The sequence below is a fragment of the Setaria italica genome, chromosome V (assembly GCF_000263155.2).
Source record: "Setaria italica strain Yugu1 chromosome V, Setaria_italica_v2.0, whole genome shotgun sequence".
NCBI classification, from domain to species: Eukaryota; Viridiplantae; Streptophyta; class Magnoliopsida; order Poales; family Poaceae; genus Setaria; species Setaria italica.
Window position 1 is genome coordinate 26562828 of NC_028454.1, and position 21071 is coordinate 26583898.

Below are 21071 nucleotides of genomic sequence, written 5' to 3' on the forward strand. Positions count from 1 at the left end.
TTATTTTATATTTCCCGTCAAGTACCACCTTGTACTTTTTGATAATCTTGATTACATGTCTAGTACACCGATTTGCGTTGACTAATATTCTCCATTTTCTGATATCATCATCTTGCTATAGTTTTTTTAGACAGACTATTATTTTCGTATTCCATCTTGACAAGTTTGTGTATGTTATGTATGTATACAAGCCACTGATGACAGGCTGTCCAGAGTATTTGCTACTGATGCTATGGCTCACATGCGATTAGTTTAGTCCTTGTGTTTCCTCTCGATCGAGCTGACAGTGTATACGGTTTGCGACCTCTCTCTCACTCAATCGAGCTGGTCCATCCGGCCCGACCTAAATTAAGAAACAGTTGCAGCCCATCCTTGAACCATATCTCTGCCCTTCTGGTACCTACCTGGGCCGATAATTCAAAAGATGATTCAAATGGGCTTATTTGTTAGCTAGAAAAAATACGCAAACTGCAAGGCAGAGGTTGGCCGACGGCCCAGCCCAAGCGATCGCTGCGCGGTGGTTATCTCTAAAGACCGAATCCAGCCTCCAAGACCAGCCACGTCATTGGGCCACGTCATTGTCAATTCTCGACCTTTGGATCTCCATCTGCGGCTCAAATCAGAGCTCGAGTCGCAGCCTCTCGACGTTTCGCTTTCGCCGTCGCTGACCTCGTTCTTCCTCGCCGTCCCTCCCTCCCTCTCGGATTCTCGCGCGGCTCGCCTCTGCCACATCCGGCCGCAAGGGCTACTGAGGCCACGCTTCTGGTGCGGCATCCGTTGCGCCATCCCGGGGTCGCACGAATTTGTCAATGGTGACGAGGTGGTGCCAGCCCGGGTCGGCGACTGCGGCAGGCCGGCAGCGGCGATGAGGACAAGCGCGACTCATCCAGCACCAGTGAAAACGGTAGCCGGAAGAAGAGAACTGGGGTAAGTCCACCACATCGACGAGGACCGTGAGGACTATCATGGCTCTGCCCAGCCTGAGTGGTCGCGTTACTCGCGTACTCGCCGGCGCTTGGCCGCGTGCACCCGCACAGGTTGTGTCGCCGTGGTCGGCATGTATATCAACGCGGACAGTAGATACCAGAACGAGCAGCGGAGCAGGCAGCCAACGTCGCTCGTGCTGTTCAAGAGCGCAGGGAAGAGAAGGGGTTGCAGGAGCTCCAGCAGCGATACCTGCTGTCGTGCCTATAAGTTGCTCGACCAAATGCCTTGCCGACCCATGGGCAGGCTTCCTTGTGGTATGTCTCTCACATGTGGACACCCTCCCTATCCACCAACACTAATGAAACAATTGGAAATCTGAATTTGTGTCGACTATAGGTGCAAGGTTTTAGTGTTTATGAAGTGTTGAACTGTAGTGCTAATCATACCATGCTAATTGCTTTACTTCTGTCAAAACAGAGGTACCTTATACAAAGTCTTGTCCAATCCAATGTATGTCTAATCCAGTTAAGTATTTATTGAGTAGCATGCCTTCTAATCTTCGATTGAACCTAATGGAGACCCTGAAACACAGTGCAATTAATACGATTCTTTGTGTATAAAATCGAATAGCAAACAAAGGTTCATGAGGCTAAGTTGCTGTCAATAATTCAAAAGTGATACTAGAGTTTTGTCTCTTCAGATTAGTATTTGCAACTTCAATGCTTTTCTTAAATTATCATGAGTTAAAGTATACCTCTGTGATACTGCCTACCTTCACTATAAACTGCCCAAAGGCCACACAATGAGGTTGGATAGTGCACATTTATAGTGGGAATGAGGCTGTCATAGTTTCAATTTACCTTAACCTGCCTTAGCCTGGTCCTGAGTTCACTATGTACCATCGATACAACGCACAGATTATTCTATATCTGATTATTTGAATGCAAGAGGTTACTCATTTGCTATATGCGCAGACCTCTCCATCAGCTACCTGAGCCCGTTCACAAAGCTAAACAAAGAAAACGGCACCTAGGATACAGCTTTTGTTGTATATATTTCCTCACTGTTATGATGTCAGCTAAGAAAGATATCTTCGAGCGTAGTCATAGCAGCTCCTGCGCAACCTACAAATATATGCTGGCTCGCTCCATGGACCGCGCCGCAACGCCGCGCGCATGTGTTTCTAGCATAAACCGGGAAACTGTTCACCGTCGTCGCGTAAGCTGCCGCCGCCGCCGCCGCCGATCCTGCCCCGCGCGTTCTCCTCCAATTTCCTCTCCATAGCCCAGCCCCAGCAAGTCCTGACTATCTCCAGCCTCGCTCAAGCCGAGCAGGTGACCGAGAACCTCCCGGTCGATGAGGTGGGTCTCCTCGTCGACGTGGAGATGCCGCTGAAGAACACGGACGGCATCAAGGTGAACACCCACGCGGGGATCCGGGGGATCCGGGTGATGAACCCGGAACTCATGGACTGCAAGTAAGTGCATCGCCAGGCACAAGCTGGACAGGGCCTTCGACGCGATGCTCCGAGGCTGGATGGAGGAGTGCAGCCGGGAGATCGACCGCGTGGATCTGCTCATCTCCACCGTGAAGGAGAAGCTCTCCACCCCCGACGCCAGCCTCCCGCACTGCGGCCCGCCGGAAAACGAGAGGAACCAAGGGATCTACCAATACCTGCAAACATCTCGGGTAACCTAATAACCTAATGTTCTTGATCTCCATTTACTCTTTAATTTCTTTCTGAATTGCATGCGCGTGTAAGGAATTTGAAATTTCCATTCTGGTTTTTCTTGCTGCGCAGTTCGGTGAGCACCCCACTCACGACGAGCCCGCCGTCCGGTTCCAAGCTCCCTACGGCAGCGCGGAAGAAAGAGCCCGTGCCATTCAGCGGGATCGCGACAGCCAGAGGGCCTGGTGGAAGCTGAACCTGCAGTTTCTGGAGGCGAAGAAGGTGTTGGAGGAGAAAGCGCGGGAACTGGAGAGACGAGTGAACAGCATCTTGGACAAGTCCTTGAAGTCCAGATCCCTCTTGGGTGCGGGGTATGCAGATTACCGCTTCGAACATACTACTACTACCCGAAACAGTGCTGGGAGATGTATCTAACTAGGACGGCAGGCGCGCTACGCCGTGCCCGTAGAGCGCTCGCGCATGCCATTGTTACATGACAATGTACTTATAGGTGTGCAAATACAACCGGTACTTCATCGAAGGACACCATTTTTCTGGACTACAAAATACAGGATGAATTTTAAGTTTCCAACGACTATGGGTCGGAGGAGCAGCATCATAGAGACATAGACACACATACTTGCTTATCTTAGCAAAGAGTACGAATTGTTACTGTCACATCGATTGCAATGATCTTTATGTAGCTGAATGTCCGCAAGCAAGGTCATGTATTGTACTGCTGATCCTTGCATAGTTGTATTCCTCTTTGAAAGGCGAAAGAAGATAATGTCACTTAGGTCCAAGGCTTCTCTACTTTTATAGCATAGAATCCAAATTCAACAAAAGGATCTTACCAGGAGGAAAGATCAGGCGTATGTCTTTTGTTGCAACTACAACTCAAATTTAGTCGAATATGATGCCATATGGTACATTGACATTTCCTCCAACAGTTTAGCGGCATATAAGCAAATGGAGAAGATGGCTAGTCAACACAATATGCGGGCTCATAATCAGAGTTTGCAGCTAATCTGTCACATAATGCAAACGAATTGGAAACAACATTTATGCCGATGGTAGCAACACGTCCTTGTTTAGGCAAGATTGCTTCATCTGCAGGACCTCCAAGCAGTGGCAAATGGTAGGGGGCTTGCATCACTGAAAGGCACATGTGGGCAGCATGGACGTAACTTTAGCTGCAGATGACGCCCAATCGCTGCATATGTGAAATCGATCCAGGTTGGTTAGGGCCTTAGAGCAAGTATAATGAGGGGCTGTAAGCTGGCTGAATGCTGACGTGGAGGAGAGAGAAGAGGTGAGAGAGGAGAAGCGGGCTATAAGCTTACAGCTGACTTGGGCACAGAAACCAAGAAACTTTGTGAGAATGACTTGTGGGCTATGTATTAATGGTGAAGAGCTAACCATTGTACGAGTGGGCTAAAAAAATACTGAGAGAAACCTTACAGCCCGCTTGCTAGCTGCGTTATTAAACTTGCTCTTAGAGGTGCATCTAGGGAGGAGAACATTGGAACGGCCACCGCCTGCGGCAGCGGCGGCAAGGACGGCACCGCCGGCATGGTGTGTCGTCTTGCTCATGTTTCTGGTCGCGTACGCATGTTATTGATCCATCTACGGCCTCTGTGACCTCGGCCATGGGTAGCGGGAGTATGCCGGTGCCGTTGGTCAAGGCCGCAAAGGCGTGCGGGTGAGGCGCCTCCGTCAGGCAAAGGTGGCGTAGGGGCGATGCGGGTGGCGTGGTGAAAGAAGTAGAGGAGTCGATTTGTTCGAGGGAGACCGACAATTCATTGGCCCAAGCAGCTGGAGCGGCGGAGGAAGGCACCAGCACACGGATGAAGAAGCCCGATGAGAGGGAAGAGGAGGAGGATGTGACGGCCCAGGGAATCGATCTGGGAACGAAAGAGAGGGGCAAGAGGGGCGCCTGGCACACTGCTCCTGCCGTATAGAAACAGCAAGGCCTCCTTTGGCAGCTCAGGCCAAAACTTCCCTAGGCAGCACAACCCCCTCCAATAAATTAACCTAGAGCTGGGCATCCCTACCGAGACAGGGAGAACACACCCCTCCCCCCACCCCGTTTGGAGCACAACTCTAGGGGATTGCTGGCTGAGCAATCTAGCAACCCACTTCTACTGCAAAAAATCAAACAACCCATGCTGCTCGAAAAGAACAGAACAGAAACATGATCACCAACCAAGAACTGAAATTGAGCAACAGAAATTTTGAGCAGCAGTGCTCGAAAAGAACAGAACAGAAGCCACGATCCTTACTCAGACATTGATCAAAATTGATGGTTCAAAAACATACACTCAAACACAGCAAAAACTTAATCCGATGATTCAGAAATTGATATCAACTAAGACACAAACAAACCAGTTTACAAATTACGGTGGCATGCATAAACAGGCTCAGCAGAATTTAAAACATATCCCAGCAAACACATGATTACTTCAGAGACAGGGTCACTCTACAATCATATTGTTGCTGTGCTTTAATCTGGTACCAAGTTGCTGCGCTTTAAGAATTACTCGCGGACATTTAAAAATCCCTTTGCGACCAGCGCTAACACGTACAGGGTACATAGCAAGGTACGTAACACAGCTTATCGACACGTAACACAAGTTTTTTTTAGTAAACGAAAGCAAGGACCTTCCCCCGACCATTCTCTGTGCGCCTCTTGGTTCTCTTCAACATTTGATATAGAAAGCTGCATTACTGGAGTTATCAAGCTGCAGCAAAAAAAATGTAAAATCAATAACATCAGCAAGGGATAAAATGAGGGTTCTATACACATCTGGCAAGGATATGAAGACAGGTTGGTGCTTGTTGAGCCATTTTCAAAATTTTGAGAACAACATCAAGACTGCCGGCTGCTATTCAGTTCAATTTTTTCTTCAAATTTGTATTCCTACAATGTCAGGACTGGTCTAATTCACAATGTGCTATACTGTCACTTTAAACTATTGTTCTTTAGCATATTATCAAGTAATTACAACAGCATGTCATTCAAAATTTACTAAAGAAAAGTAATTACAACAGCATGTCACTTTAAACAAAATTTTATATAGCATATGCTAAAGAAAAGCAATGATCATTGATCAGTTCAGTGGTGTGTCCTGGAGACTATTGGTGACCTAAATGACAAGTGAGTCAGACAAGAGGTAGTACTATACATGAGGTACAATACTTGCAAGAATATAAGAATATACATGAGCCATGATAACTCACAGATTAAACAGAAGTTATGTTCATCATGTGAAGTGGGCACAAGCTGCACTTGAGGCAGACAGCTGCAGCAAAAAACATGTAACATCAGTGACATTAGACATGTAATAGATAGGAATGGATGCAAACACAACCAAGTTACTATTCAGCCAAGTTACTATTCAGCCAAGGTTGTTATCATCTAAAGCTTGTTATTTCCCTGAATGAATGCATGCTAACTTGGATGAATGTGTGCTGGTAGATGAGGCTTTATACTAAGAAAGGGAACATACCATTGCAATCTTTTTCTTCAACCAAATCAGCCGGACACTTGAGTTTTTTGTGCCCACCAATATTTTTCTGTTCGTTTCACTTTGGAAAACTTCATTTGCATCTGCCTTTTGTTCATCCGATAGCTCTTCCATGGCATCCACAATGTCAATACATTTCTCTATTGAGTAGTCTTCTTCACGTCTTTTCTTCTCTTCTAACTTTTCTAGAGTTTTTCCAATCTGATCCTTTCTAAAGTTCATGTAATCCCCAAGTTTTGCAGCCATCTGATGCAATCTTCACATGTGTATGGTTCGTATTTGGGAGCTTTAAGAATCTATGAGTCAATGCTGGAATTATTTCGAAGAACTCTATTATTTTCCTATGAATTGTCTCACCACTATGTTGGAATTCCTTTTTTAGCCTATCGGTGCTTGCATTATGAGAGAGCATGAACATAAACATTTCCAGCTGCTCCTCAACTCTAACACCACGGGTGTCACGTAATAAGTTCTCCACTCTAAGATAATTTGCTATAACTCTAAATATCTCAGGTTCCATCCTGAACTCCACTTTGCACAAATTCTCGTGGCCTTCCAAGATTTGTATGACCTTTTCAGCACCAGATAGAGTTGAGGTGTGCTCCGGCCTTTTCTCCTTATATAAACACCGCTGAAGAGCGGGGACCATAACTAGGAATAGCTCGTCATCCTCTTCTTCCTCCTCTAGCATGAATCTCCTAACTTCATCCTCCCAAGATTCCATTATCTATATGTATGTATATGGTAAGGCTCAGGCTTTAACCTCAAACAGTTAAGTGAACTGGACAGGGACCTGGACAGAGCAAATGATTGATGATTTCTACAAATGACAGCCCAAATTAATGAAAACAAGCACTACATGCTGCAAATGAATTACTGCAAGCATGGATGGGTTCAGCATAAGTTTACCAGGCTTATAATCCCAAATCAATGCATAAGTTTCAAAGACAAGACTATGGTTTGACATAGCAAATACATAAATAAAAGCCTGTTTTACTAGATGTCCTTGTTCCTGCTAAAGTAATAATAACAAAAAAGAAATAGATATAAACTTTGCTTTGACATAGCAAATACATAAATTTCAAAGACAAGACTATGGTTTCGATTTAATACGGTTAACAAAAAACCAATCTCAAAAGGAATTTTAGAAGGATCTTGTCAATTAAAATATCTTTATGCAAAGAAATTCAAAATACTGACATGACAAACAGACTAGGAGTAATGTAAATGTTGTCATTTATCATAGATAATGCCCTGATAAGCAACTAGTTCTTGAAATCATCCCAATTAATACTATGTATGTACTCTTGACCACAGTCCCCATGTGTTCTATGTTACTTGAACGCCAATTGCTGGTTGTCGCTTGCAAGTTGAAAGCAATAAGAAATAATAGGCACACAGCAGGGAACTTCATGCAAGTTTCAAAAGGAATTGCCAGCTTTATAACAACACAACTGTACACAAAAATCACTAAACAAACAAAGCACGTCCAAATAATTTTAGTTTAGTCACTCTACTTTTGTATGCCCAGAAAAGGCGGATTTGGCCACCTCCAGAAAACTTGCAATGAAACTGTCAATGATCATGATGCACCAATAACTGCACGCCCACAATAATTTTAGTTTAGTCACTCTACTTTCAAATGAAATGAAAGAAGAAAGCAAAATGCAAAAACATCATAACCCTTTGGACAGACCCATAACTATATGGACTGCAGTTATTTGCAAAACATTAACTACAAAAATATTCTTGAGTTACCTTAGATTAAGGGCAAACATAGAATAGCAGTAAGCAAGAAGCAACAATTAGTATGAAGAAAACGATAACTGTCAATTCATCATCCAAAAATGTCTGCACAAACTAAATCTGGCACTTCTAAGTGCCAGAAGCAAATTCTCACGCCACACAGGGTCAAATAATGCACATCGGATTTAGTTCCACAGGGTCACCTAGGAGAGGAACTTGGATGGGTTCTTGGAGCTAACCTGGAGTAGATCTTGAAGCTTGGACGGAGGTGGTGGCGGTCACAAGGCCGACGACGAAGATGAGGAAGAAGCCGGTGAGGGGCGAGCACGGCGGCGGCGGCGGCGGGCGAGCACGGGCAGGGACGGGGACGCGGAGGAGGGGTGCCTGGGTGACGATGCGCAACGCAGAGGGGGATGCGCCGTCAGGACCCTCAAGGTGAGGACGGCTCGCCCCGGAGAAAAGTCGCGGATGCGGTCTGGTCTCCCCGTCCAATGAGCTCCCAAATGAGGAGTCGATTCGGCCCATGGTGAGTTGCCCGCGTGGGCTTCCGACCCATGGAAAATAGTGGGATGCCCTCGGGTTCTGAGTTTCCAAAAGAGCCCTAACACGGTAACAGTAACTCGGCGGCCGGCTCCCATCGCTCGGTTTTTCTTCAGCCATATGAATAGGAATTAATTAAATATTCGTGAACAGCACATACACAGTGTTCGTGAACAGTACGCGGAGGTAAAATATTCGTGAACAGTACACAAAACAGTGTTCGTGAACAGTACCCCTTTCCTTCCAGCGATATGATACTAGACTAGACTAGATTATATTTATATGCCTCTGATTTCAGATTCTGCTGTTATAGTAGAAGTTTAACTAACGCGAGGTCGCGAGCTGCTATAGTCAATTTCCGGAACTGCGTACGACCCAGCAAGCGAACTGCTTAATCCGGCCCGGCCCAAATTGAGAGACACTTTGCCGTCCAGCTACCTTGTGTTGCGGCAAATGTTTATCTTTGGATCGGTAGGAGAAAAAACGTGTGGTCTCTGTTTGAGTAAGCTCCGCAACGCATTGAGATCCTCTGCAGTCAAGTCTCGGTGGCTTGGATCCCATTTTGCAACAGGTGTATCCGTATTTCTCGTTTCTAGTTTGTTGTGATAAACTTGCGTTCACGGTTGATGTGCACAGGGGATTGCGTTGCTTGCGTACGAGCGTGTCACGCGGGGAAAATTACCATCGTGGCGATGATGGGATCCCATAAAATTTTCCTTTTATATGCAATAAATACGTAGCCAACGTGCTCAATGCCTCTCAATCTACTAGCTGGCGAAGTAAGTTCACAGACTTGGGAGAATTTGGGAGGGAAAAACATGGCACGTGGCATTAGTCCGGTTGAACAGGGCCATAGATCCTGAAAATCTAACCAAAACTAAATTTTTGAGACAAGGGAGTCCTTTTAGTCCCGGATCATTCACCCAAAACTAAAGACCACTTTAGTCCCGGTTGGTATTCCCAACAGGAACTAAAAGGTTAAAAAAAATAAAAAATGCTCCGCGCCCGCCGACCAGCTGCTCGTGCCCCTCGCACGCCGCTCGGCATGGAAGAGGAGAGAAGATAAGGGATGGGAGAGGAGGAGAGAAGATAAGGGAGGGGAGAGGAAAAGATAAGGTGGAAAGAAAGAGAGGGGGAGATAAAGGCTCGAGGAGATATTTAGTCCTGGTTAAAAACACAATCAGGACTAAAAGGCCCCATTTAGTCCCGGTTGGAATTACCAACCGGGATTAAATCTTTAGTTCCGGTTGGTAATTCCAACCGGGACTCAAGGGGGGCCTTTAGTCCCGGTTGGTGTTTTCAACCTGGATAAAAAGCCTCCTCGTCCCACTAGTTGTTACAACTGGGGCTAAAGAGCCCCCGTCGGTGACTATTGGTGGTGGATTTTTGACCTGAAACTAAGGCACTTTAGTTCCGGATCCAAAATTAACTGGGATAAAAGCACCTGGATGGAAGGTTAGTTCTCTACTAGTTAGCTATGTGTGTAAGACTCGGCTACAATAATCTAATGAGAAGTAGATCCCTGCAGCACATCTCTCCGTAGTTGTGGTTGAGCCCACTAACATGTGGGTCTAATCCACGCATTAGTGACTCAACTATAGCAGAACAGGAGTACCGCAGAAGAGTCTCGTCGAGTCCAATGACAAATTTCGTAAAGGTAAACATCATGTTGGCCCTTTAAGAATAGTAAAAGGAGAGAGAAAAAGATAGACGTGTATTAGGCCCCGTTTGTTTCTTTACGAGCTCCTAAAATTCCTATCACATCAAATGTTTGATTACTAATTAGAAGTATTAAATATAGACTAATTACAAAACCAATTGCACAGATGGAGGCTAATTTGCGAGACGAAACTATTAAACCTAATTAGTCCATGATTTGACAATGTGGTGCTACAGTAAACATGTGCTAATGATGAATTAATTAGGCTCAATAGATTCATCTCGGGAATTAGCCTCCATCTGTGTAATTAGTTTTATAATTAGCTCATGTTTGATCCTCCTAATTAACCTCCAAATATTCGATGTGACCTTAATTTTAGTTGGGACTAAAGATCCAAACACCCCATTATTCATCTTATTCCTGATGATACTGTCAATATGACTGGACAAGCACCTAGAACAGTAGCAGATAAATGCCTCTGCCAAGTTCTCATAGCATCTTTTCCCCTTTAAAAAAATACTCCCTCATAAAAAGGTACTTCCTTACAATTTTAACTATGTATCTGGATAAGAATTTATCTAGACATATAACTAAAATTGTATTCATTGTGGGACGGAGAGAGTATGGTATAACTTGGCATGGTTTTCCAAATAACACTTCGACCATTTGTTTATTTTATATTATATTGTTTATAGTTCTAAACTTAAGAGCATTATAGAGTATATTTGATTATGAATCCAACCCTATAGAGTTTACATTACATTATAAAAATAGAAAAATAATAGTTAAATTATTAGTTAAATATTGTAAAGTTTAAATCTTGATATTATGCGCATAGATAGTACATGTATGTTGCATATATGGTATTGTAAGAAAAAAGATACTCCATTTGCAAAGGAATTGTTTTTATAGGGAATCTTATATTTTGCAAGAGAGAGATCAGTTCCAAAAATCGCACAGGGCCCCGAACCGCGAGATTCTCACGGACGTCCCCGTATCTCGTTGACACTTGTGGCACCAGACGGCATCACCCATTCACCCCGTGTACATCCACCAAAGCAGAGTGGAGCTTGGGGCACGTATATCTTCGTAGACTACTAGAAGCTCATCCCCGTTTCCCACGTGGGAGCTGCCACCTGTCTCTGCTGTCCTTGACGAGCAGCACCAACAAACAAATCATAATATGTGACGCCACCACCCCTTCCTCTTCTTCCACGAAGCAGCGGCCCGGGGCATATCCCTCCCTCCCCAAACGCCTCGCGATTCTTCTACGGGATCCGGCCGGATCGAATCCGCTGCCGCCCAGCCACCACCACCACCACCGCCGGTTCCTCCTCCCCTGCGCCCCCGCCCACTGCACAGCCCGCGCATTTGATGAGTATTTTTCTCCCCGTCCCTTGGCGCGATCCGGTGGATGCGAGGGACCTGCCCGGCCTCGACCCGCCTTCACCCCGATCTTGCCTCCGCCGCCGCCGCGCCGCCCGCGGCGGGGAGGCTGCTGCTACTATCCCCTGCTCTCGCCTCCCGTCCCCGGAGCTAGCCGCAGGCCCATGGGCTAGGGGGTCCCCGCTCGCCCTCCTGCGATCGCGAGCGGAGGGGCGGCTCGCGGGATCCGCCCGTCTTCTCCTCGCGCTCTAGGAAGAACCCGGGGACGACTCTTTGATCGATCGGAGAGTTTCGCCTGCTTGTGGATCGGTTCCTGCTGATGCGAGAGTACTGTGATTTTTTTTGGCTCCTTGGGAGTGTACAGTTTTGCTCCTTGGGATGTGAAAGCTGTCCCGGGTGGGGATCCAGGTCGCGCTAGATTTTAACCCCGCTTTTGCCTTTCACTTTTCGCTCACTTAGTCACTTAAGAGGGTAAAGATTGGGTTCGGCGGGCGATTAACGCCCGATCACTGTGCAGGATTCTATTCCACCTTATCTTCTGATCTCCATTTCCGTGCTGTTTAATGCAAGTGGTGGGGAGGCAAAGTAGAGATTGTGTTGCCGGTTTTGGGGAAATATTCTTGGGACATTCCGCCCTGTACAGAGATATACCCTGCTCCGAGTTTAGTTTCATGTTCATAGTGGTGGTGGTGGGGAGCGCACGTATTACTCATCCTGATTATCCCGGGCAGTTGGGGAGATGGGTTCCTCGCAGGAGTCCACCTTCTCGTCGGCCTCGGGGGCTGCGCAAGTGAATGCTTCCACTCTGGACTTGCTCCCAGTCTATGCCAAGGAGCTTACTGCTGGCGGCGCTGCTGGTGCATTTGCAAAGACTGCGGTGGCGCCACTGGAGAGGGTCAAGATCTTATTACAGGTTCAGTACTTCTGAAGTGCTCATACTCTCTATTTCAATGTTAGGGTGATTGTGTGGATATTTAGCTCACTTGCTGCACATCTGCTGTTTGCTCTGCAGACAAGAACTGAAGGTTTCCAGTCCCTTGGGATCCTCCAGTCCTTGAGGAAGCTGTGGCAGTATGAGGGAGTCCGAGGCTTCTACAAGTGAGTGCTTTGGCCTTTTGCTGTTGAATTAAGTATATACTGAATTAATGATTCCGATGCTCTGTTATTGCCCATGCAGAGGGAACGGTGCAAGTGTGCTTCGGATTGTTCCTTACGCGGCATTGCATTACATGACATACGAGCAGTATAGGTGCTGGATATTGAACAATTTTGCTCCATCAGTAGGTACAGGGCCCGTCGTTGATCTTTTAGCTGGCTCAGCTGCTGGTGGGACTGCAGTTTTGTGTACATACCCATTAGACTTGGCTAGGACCAAGCTGGCATACCAGGTATTGCATTAGCATGCCCACTGATACATTTTTTTTTCATTCGTTCCTTTGATTGTAGTGAAGGTATGAAGGGTCTCCATTGATAGTAGTATTGCTGGAACAATCCTCTGAGCAATATTACTTGTTCATGCCATGTTGGCTGTTGGTATATTGTTGCTACCAATGATTGCTTCAAGGCTGTTTATACTAATTTCTTCACGTTTGCTCCAAGGTTTCAAATGTGGGCCAATCTGGCAATGCTTTGGGAAATTCTGGTCGACAACAAACATATAACGGTATAAAAGATGTCTTCAAGACTGTTTACAAGGAAGGAGGTGCACGATCTTTATATCGTGGAGTAGGTATGTCTTATCCTCTCGGTCTCATTTCCTTGCTATGATTAGAAGTAACAGTGTTTGTTGCTTCGTTAGTGTGTGGGCAACAAGCTATCATATAAAATCTTTTTCCGCACTTCCATGTCTGTTAATGCTGCACGCTTGCACGTCTTTGTTTACGTTGTAACAAGATGCTATGTGTCAAGGTAGTTTGGTGCCAAATAGGCTTTCTTCAGTTCTATTTTTTGGTGTCAATGAAAGGGGCATCACTATTTTGTTGCTTTAGAAATATCGACACTGGTTTTGCAGGTGATCTGAAATACAATTGACTTTTCTCACAGTTGTCAGGGCTAAACATATTAGTTAGGATGAGCTATTGAGCTACCACATGAATATCCTGAAACTTCTCATTACATTATTTGAGCTACGTATTTAGGCCATCCAATGCAATGCGTGTGAGGAGGTTTCAAAATTATTTTAATCGATTACAGGCCCAACTCTGATTGGTATTCTTCCATACGCTGGCTTAAAATTTTACATATATGAAGATCTGAAATCTCGAGTTCCAGAAGATTACAAGAAATCTGTTATACTGAAGCTCTCTTGTGGAGCTTTAGCTGGTCTATTTGGGCAAACCCTCACTTATCCGTTGGATGTTGTCCGGAGGCAAATGCAGGTAAGATTCCTATATTCTATCAATAGATAATATGCAAACTGTAGTTTTGATTGCATTATCTGTTTGGTCACTACTCACAAGACTTTCTGTCTTCAGGTTCAAAGCAAGCTGCCTCAAAATTCAAGTGATGGGTTCCGTATAAGAGGAACTTTCCAGGGTCTCTTGCTCATCATTAGGTGCCAAGGGTGGAGACAGCTCTTTGCTGGCTTGAGCCTTAACTATGTCAAGGTAATAAGCCAGACCAACATTTTCTTTCCAAAAGCCAAAATTTGAAAAATGAGTAACTAATTGCAAATTTTGCAAGGTGAAAAATGACAGATCTGTTTATGCAAACACTCATATTTAGTTGCTCCTTGTTTTATTTTACTTGTTTGCAATTATGACTTATGAGTGACAGCGACAACATGGATGTTCATCTTGCACTGTCATAAATGTCAAGTTTTGTCTATAATTTGTCAGGTTGTTCCTTCCGTAGCAATCGGTTTCACAACATATGACATGATGAAGACATTGCTAGGAGTTCCTCCCCGAGAGAGAGTCCATGCATCATCAGGTGCTAACAAATGAAGCAATGTTTGCCTCCTTATGTTAGGGCCAATGAAATTGAGAAACTCTAGTCTGTGGCATTGTGGTTCTTGTTAAGAATCCTATCCTTGTGTTGAACAGGATGCAAATTATTGTATATAGGTCAATTGGATCTGTGCCTGTAACTTTCTGTTGAGTTGCTCATAAAATCAATTATGCTACTTGTGATCTGTAACCGTAAATATAATGGCTACATGAGATTGCTGTACATTAACTATACAAGATTAGTACCATGATTGGAGATTCTGATCTGAATTTTTTAACCTAGTATTACCAACTGTGACTGAATGATGTTTTTGGAGCAAAGGATAGCAAAGACGAGGATGAAGTCTTGATGGGTTCCGTCAGTAGAATCTGCAAAGCTTGATTTGATTTGAGCTGCTGCAAAGCCTGATTTGATTGGAGTCTGTTTGTTCTGCCAGAAGCACCGGAAGATTTATTTCTTCTTCCCTGAAGTTCATTTGGTGATATATTCAGTTCTGTTTTTCCTGTTTGAAACTACTGATCGGCCCCTTTCATAGTTACAACCAACTCTTTTATTTCAGCTTGATTACACATAGGAAACAACTCCAAGGAATGGAGATTGCTACTTGAGTTGAGCAAACATTTTACTTCACAATTAGCAAAAACGGGTCCTTACATGTTCGTGCTTCCCACACATACACTACATTATCTTAACAAAAAAGAATGTCTACAGCACTTGAGGCACAGAAAGCTCTTGAAAATAAATCATTTGTTCATATAAATAAAATCAATTCCACAAGGTTGAGAAGAACTACACCAAATAAACCATATCCATGCATCCATCACCATAGAAGAGAGTAAAAACCAACAGCAGATTTGTCTGAAGAGAAGCATATAACTGCAAACTGTACACCACCCGCAATCCCAATGCAATTCCATCTCCATGTAGTTTCCAAGTCCATGATCACAAAACGAGAAATCCACACCTGACCTGCATATCACTTAATCTTTCTTCTTGTTGGCAGGGGAGCAGAACCTCTCAAACAGCATGGCGAAGAACCCTAAGAAATCGAGCCGCTTCTTCGGGTCATCTTTCTCCACCTCCCTGTTTGTTTCTTCAGGCTTCTCTCCTTCAGCTGAAGTTTCAGCAGTAGCATCAGTCTTAGTTGGAGTTTCAGTTTCAGTTGTGGGGGCTGTCTGTTCCTGCTGCACCGCTGCGACGACAGCCTGAATTTCTTCTACTGCTTGCTCCACATTCGATTCTTCAGTCTTGTCAGCAGAGGCGGCGACGTCAGCGTTCTGGGCAGCTTCGCCTTCCTCTGCTTTCTCTTCAGCCTCAGGTTCTTTATCTTTAGATCCTGTTCAAGGAAAGGATGATTGCAAATGTTCAACAATCAGGCTGTGGATGAAAACAAATTCACCAATTTAGTCAGGTAAATTGCCAGAGACAATCCCAAAAACAATGGAAGATCAGATGCCTTACCATGCCTCCGCAGATGAAGAGCATGAGCAAGGCTCTTAACCTCGTCCTTGACCTTCTCCACCACTTCCGGGTGGCTCTTCACCTTGTCCATAACTGCACTTAAAGCATCCATGTCCTTGTTTCCTTGTTCTTCGCTTCCTTGCTCTGCAAAATCGACACGAATGCTTATTAGAGAAAATGGTATGGTCTGAAGAGAGAAAGAAATAAAGAAAAAAAGGGGGACCTAATTTAGCATTTTTCAATCACATGCATCATCTGAAGTTTGGGTCAAAATAGCTCCTTACAAGCGAGTAACGACGAGATGAACAAGAACCGAAGTGTTCATTAGTTAATTACACTTTCCCTAATTCAAGCCTCACCATAAGAAATACTGATGAGATCCATGGGTTAATTACACGTTCTCCATTTTTCCCTTTAAATAAATCCCTAGTTACTGAACGCAATCATCACACCCCAATCAGTGAATTATCAGTAAAACACAAAGCAGGGGAAAGAAACTATCTTCTTACTGATCAATTCGACAGGAAAAGGATTCTTCAAGACAACAGTAAAGATGCCAAATCCCAAAACAGAAACATACACCAAAATCAAAAAAGCAGATAGAGCGAGAAAGCAATCGCACACGAGCTTGCAAGAGCCGAGAAAACAAGGATCTGTCATCCTAGGTTAGGTATCGGCTGAATCAAACTTTTGCAGTGAAAAGAAGAGACCCTTACCAATTGAAAAAACTGCAGATTCGAAGGGCGTCGAAGTTTGCAATGAATGGGGAAAGCTGAACTGAAGAAAACCGAAAAGCGCAGACTTTTTGATGTGTACTATGCGAAGCTGAAGAATTCTGGCTTTCTGGGTTACGGCTCTAACTGAGCCCCTTGATATGGACTAAATTACTAATGCGAAGCTAATGTTTAATGTATTATATACACACAAGCACCCCTGGCATGCATAATGATACTGCATGGTAGGACAGTGCAGGAGAGTGACAGCGAAAATGGACGCTGGCAAGCTGCAGGCATTCATGGTGGTTGGTCGAGGAGGATATGATCCTGCATCGTGGCTTGCACGGCGCAGCTTTTGTCATACAGAGTGTCTCTGCTCCAGCTGGGTCAATCAAAGGTTGCTTTGTTTATCTTGAAACAGTACTGTATTTGCTATAGCTGCATTGATCCCAGAAGAATATATGGGAGATAGCAGTTGAATTCTTTGTTGTTGATGTTTATTGTTATTATTGTTTGTGAATTCCTGTCTGTACAAATGGAGATGAATTATGGGATTTTGTTTGTGTGGTACGCATGTATTAGGGTCAACTAATGACCATCTAGCAGATGCAGGCCCACTAAGAAGACAAAGGAACGTGGTGCTTGAGCTGTAACTTTCTCACCAAAAAAAATTCAGATAATTGCTGTATTCAGCTCACCGATGATGTCTGAAGGATAGTTTATTTGCTTGGATTTTTTTTTCAGATTTGGATTGGATCATGGAGAAAAACAATCTGGAAAATGGTATCAGGTACTCCTTTTTTTTTCTTTGCGAAGTATCAGGTACTCCTTCAATCACACATGGCCAACATCCTAGACAATCATTGTGTGCATAAAGCTGCTTTTACTTGGAAGGAAAGCTAAGCAAGCTTATAGGAAAGGAGACCAAATCCGATTAAGGTAGGCCGCTAAAGAAATGCAGTTCTAATTTGCAAAAAATAAATAAAATGCAGTTCTTTGAAGCTATGAAATGTTCATTAAACACAAGGCATTTTTTCTTTAACAATTTCCAGCTTTATTTTACCCCGATAATTGCATTGTTGAGTGCATCATCTACAATTTGTCTTGACATCATTAGAGAAAACTTAGTTTGTTTTCAACATCTTGTGTGATATTTTCGTTGCGTATGTCCAACCGATCTGTTTCGCTATCATGATCCAAGCCGACCTAATCCACGATCATGACTGAAATCAAATCAACCTTTGCTCCATGAGCCATGTGTAACATCACTGCTTTATTAATCACATAGCTCGTAGTATATGAGTATTTCCTTCAAAAGGGTCATATCTGAGAAGATAGTTCACCTAATCAGGAAAAAAGTTTCAATTGCTTCACATTTCCAGATGCATCCACATTAGTTTCGAAAAAAAAAAGGGCCGGACGCATCCATGTTCCAATGACATTTAGAGTCACGTCCTAATAAGTATCACGTTACGAAAAACCTGGGCTGGGCCTTTGTTTTCCCATTAGATACATTGTAAACGTAGTTTACTTCAGAATTATTATTTATGTGCCATATGCTGAAGATTTATCTAAGGATTGGTTTCACTTCAAATCTTTTATGATCTTAATTTAATTTGTACTGCAAGAAAAACATCTAACGTGGAAGTTGAACTGCACTACACAAATGTACACAAAGTGCTACTTTTTTTTTTCTGAAAAACATCGACAAGGACCATATCAACTGGATGCAAGATTCATGAAATGTTGCAAGCTGCAACCCTTTTTTCCCTTGAAAGACACTCTAAATGAGTGCAGCTTACCTAGTTCCTTTGAATGGCTGGCCTCGGAGTGACCTCCGAGTTCTTCTTTCGCTTTCTCAATAAGGCCTGAGCCCTTGTGCAAGATCGTTTCGATGCCTGACTTCACATCTCCTTGAAGCTTCTCCGTCGCCGTCTCGGCATCTGTCCATCAACCCCAAAGGTCGTCAGGGAGCAGGAAATAATATTAAAAGTACATCGTGGTTACCTGTTTATTAGCTACTAGCTATTAGGATTTAGGACAGCTAATGTGGAAGTAATATGCAAGGCACGATCTGGTATCACATTTTGAATTCAGCTTGAAAGCTTCTGGGAATTAGACGTTTCTTTGAATTTCCATAATGTAGTATATCTATCAATTATCAGAACCAGCAGTTCTATTATGTTGACTTTGACCGAAAAACGTGCAACATAAAAATGTAGCCTTTCAGGTCCATATCAAGGCAATTTCAAAACCATCTATTTAGAAAATTAAAAGTTTATCTGCAGCTATCAATCATCTACAGTATTTGCCGTGTTATTATCTAACAATGACAACTTGAACTCCAAACCATTGGCTGCTTTTGTTGTGATCAGAAGTGGGCATGCTACCAGTATCATCCTATCTTGTCACGTACTTAGAGAGAGGCTGAAGAACGCAAGGAGGAATAGCTACCTCTGAAACTAAATGGCATTTCTGCACACAAAACTTAGGCAAAACATGAAGGCAAATAACTAACCGTTCTTGGCTGACTGGAGGCTTCCTGCAAGGGCATCAAGCCCTCCCTTGGCACGATCAAAAAGGTCATTCTTCCCGCGGCTATCTTTTCCCTTCTTCTGCGATCCTTCAGAGTCCTTGACTTTCTTTGAGTTCTTCCGCTGAAAGAACATCTTGTTCTGTTCCTCCTCTTACACTGCGATAATCATATACATGCAAGGAAGAAGCTTAAGCAATCTACCATAGAAGATTCAAGGAACCTAAATGCAAACTTCAGCTAATTTTGAGGAAGCAATCTGCGATGTCAGCATCTTCTGCCTCAGAAGTTATTCTGAAAAGCACGCATGATCCAGACATCCAGTAATTGTTTGCTTCAGCAATCAGCACAGAATAACACAGAAGTTATTCTGGGACGGCAATCAAACACGGCTGTTTCTATGTAATAACTTCGGAGTTCTGAACTTGTAATTCATGGTGTTTGGCACAAAGGGACATGGTGAATCATGCATGGCTTTCTAGAGCATGATACTGATTGTCCAACCCTCGGGATATCAACCAGCTCATTGCTACAGAAATCCAAGAGAAAAAATCCAAACAAAATGTGACGAAGCTTGTTGGCAGTGAAGAGAAAAGACCATACTTAGGCAAAATAGCAGTAGGTGAGGAGATCTAACGCAGTGAACAAGAACAACCTATGCCAACTAACTTCTGATTAACAAGAACAGCCTCCTTTAAGAAACTATTGACAGCACCCAACATCACCATTCGAGTAAAAGAAAAGCATAAGCGTGTAAAGCATCGGATATGCACGCGTCTTACCGATCTTCCTTGAACTGATCAGGAAATGGAGAGTTGTTGCAAAGGACAGAAGAAGAGAAGAAGAAGAGGACAGGCGTATTCAGGATCTCAGGGGGGACGTGTGTAACGTCGTGGTCCTCCTTTTATGGAACCATCTATTAGTCGCTGCCCCAATTAAAATTAAGCATGTCAAGTCGGCCTCCGGTAAGCCCAGCCCGCAACCATTAGCCTCTGATAATCTTATTCTTATTCGATTTTGCTTGTGTTTTTAACTAGGCATTTGATTTCTTTATTGACCGAACAACATGGAAACAAAACTATCGGTTTCTGTCCTTCTGATACGGCAGTAGACAACTAGACATATCTTCATTCTTGGGTTTGACCTTAACCAGCGCAATCATGCTTCCCGGAGAGGAGGTTGTTGCAGAAAAGAAAGGTGAACACATGGCAGGCATGTATACTACTAGAATTGAGTAACTAGTTTTATACTGTTATACTGGATCTGAAGTGTTACACAAGGATATTCTTTGGCCTATCTTGTACGCTTTCTTTTGCTTCTTGCATCAGCACACAATTAACTAGCTTGGTCGTGACAGATATCCTGACACTACCATGCATGTTTCTGGAAGTTTGATCTACCTTAATTTTTCAGTCTCCTTACATCACACAACTAAATGAACTAATGATGCTCAGACATGCCAGGGTATTTAAAATCAGCACTTTATCTTTGAGATGAGAGATTTTCTTGAGATCTAGGAGTATGAGAGAAGAAGATAAACTGGATCAACTGAATCCTTAATGAAATTTGTTTATCTTTTTACAAGCTTGGTTTTATGTTCAAAGCTTAATTATACGATGGATAAACTATTTTATATTTTAACATTTCTTTTATGTCATATACAATGCTGAATGCCATCATCAATTCAGTTGCAATGAAGCGTTAAGGGGTGAGACTTTTCGCTTGGATCATCGATCAATTAGCTGGTGCTAGCTGCCTAGTGACGACGTTGCTTGACCACGTGGATCGATGGTTACATGAACACGACCATGAATAGGGGTTAGCTGATCCATCTCCCTTCACGGCATGACAGCATCACTTAAAGCCCAACCGGAGGCGTCTTCACCGGCTCTCTCAGGCATCGAATTCAATCAGCAGTTGCAGGCCATCGAGGGCATGTGGTTATCTCTGCCCCCCT

At 43.8% G+C, this 21071-nt stretch overlaps 2 protein-coding genes and 1 pseudogene across 2 annotated transcripts; 2 read left to right on the forward strand and 1 right to left on the reverse strand.

The window, feature by feature from the left end:
* The first annotated feature begins 629 nt into the window (after positions 1-629).
* On the forward strand, positions 630-3391 carry LOC101772855 (annotated as a pseudogene).
* A 7880-nt stretch (positions 3392-11271) lies between these two features.
* On the forward strand, positions 11272-14681 carry LOC101773270 (mitochondrial carrier protein CoAc1). The gene is made up of 7 exons (XM_022826769.1): positions 11272-12368; positions 12468-12553; positions 12633-12843; positions 13055-13184; positions 13649-13833; positions 13930-14061; positions 14293-14681. Exons 1-7 carry the CDS (start codon positions 12195-12197, stop codon positions 14398-14400), a joined length of 1026 nt encoding a protein of 341 aa, XP_022682504.1. The 5' UTR covers positions 11272-12194; the 3' UTR covers positions 14401-14681.
* A 327-nt stretch (positions 14682-15008) lies between these two features.
* Positions 15009-20045, reverse strand: LOC101773947. Its single transcript, XM_004968959.3, has 5 exons — positions 19897-20045; positions 19100-19273; positions 18384-18524; positions 15866-16009; positions 15009-15740 (listed from the first exon to the last, which is right to left on the reverse strand). The coding sequence occupies exons 2-5, from the start codon at positions 19248-19250 to the stop codon at positions 15385-15387; spliced, it is 792 nt and encodes a 263-aa protein (XP_004969016.1). The 5' UTR covers positions 19251-19273; positions 19897-20045; the 3' UTR covers positions 15009-15384.
* Positions 20046-21071: the final 1026 nt, after the last annotated feature.

Coding starts and splice junctions, on each gene's coding strand:
- LOC101773270 (XM_022826769.1), top strand. CDS start 12,195: ATGGGTTCCTCGCAGGAGTCCACCTTCTCGTCGGCCTCGGGGGCTGCG. Junction 12,844..13,054: donor GGACCAAGCTGGCATACCAG/GTATTGCATTAG, acceptor GTTTGCTCCAAG/GTTTCAAATGTGGGCCAATC. Junction 14,062..14,292: donor TGAGCCTTAACTATGTCAAG/GTAATAAGCCAG, acceptor ATAATTTGTCAG/GTTGTTCCTTCCGTAGCAAT.
- LOC101773947 (XM_004968959.3), bottom strand. CDS start 19,250: ATGTTCTTTCAGCGGAAGAACTCAAAGAAAGTCAAGGACTCTGAAGGA. Junction 16,010..18,383: donor CAGCCATTCAAAGGAACTAG/GTAAGCTGCACT, acceptor TCGATTTTGCAG/AGCAAGGAAGCGAAGAACAA. Junction 15,741..15,865: donor TCTTCATCTGCGGAGGCATG/GTAAGGCATCTG, acceptor TTCCTTGAACAG/GATCTAAAGATAAAGAACCT.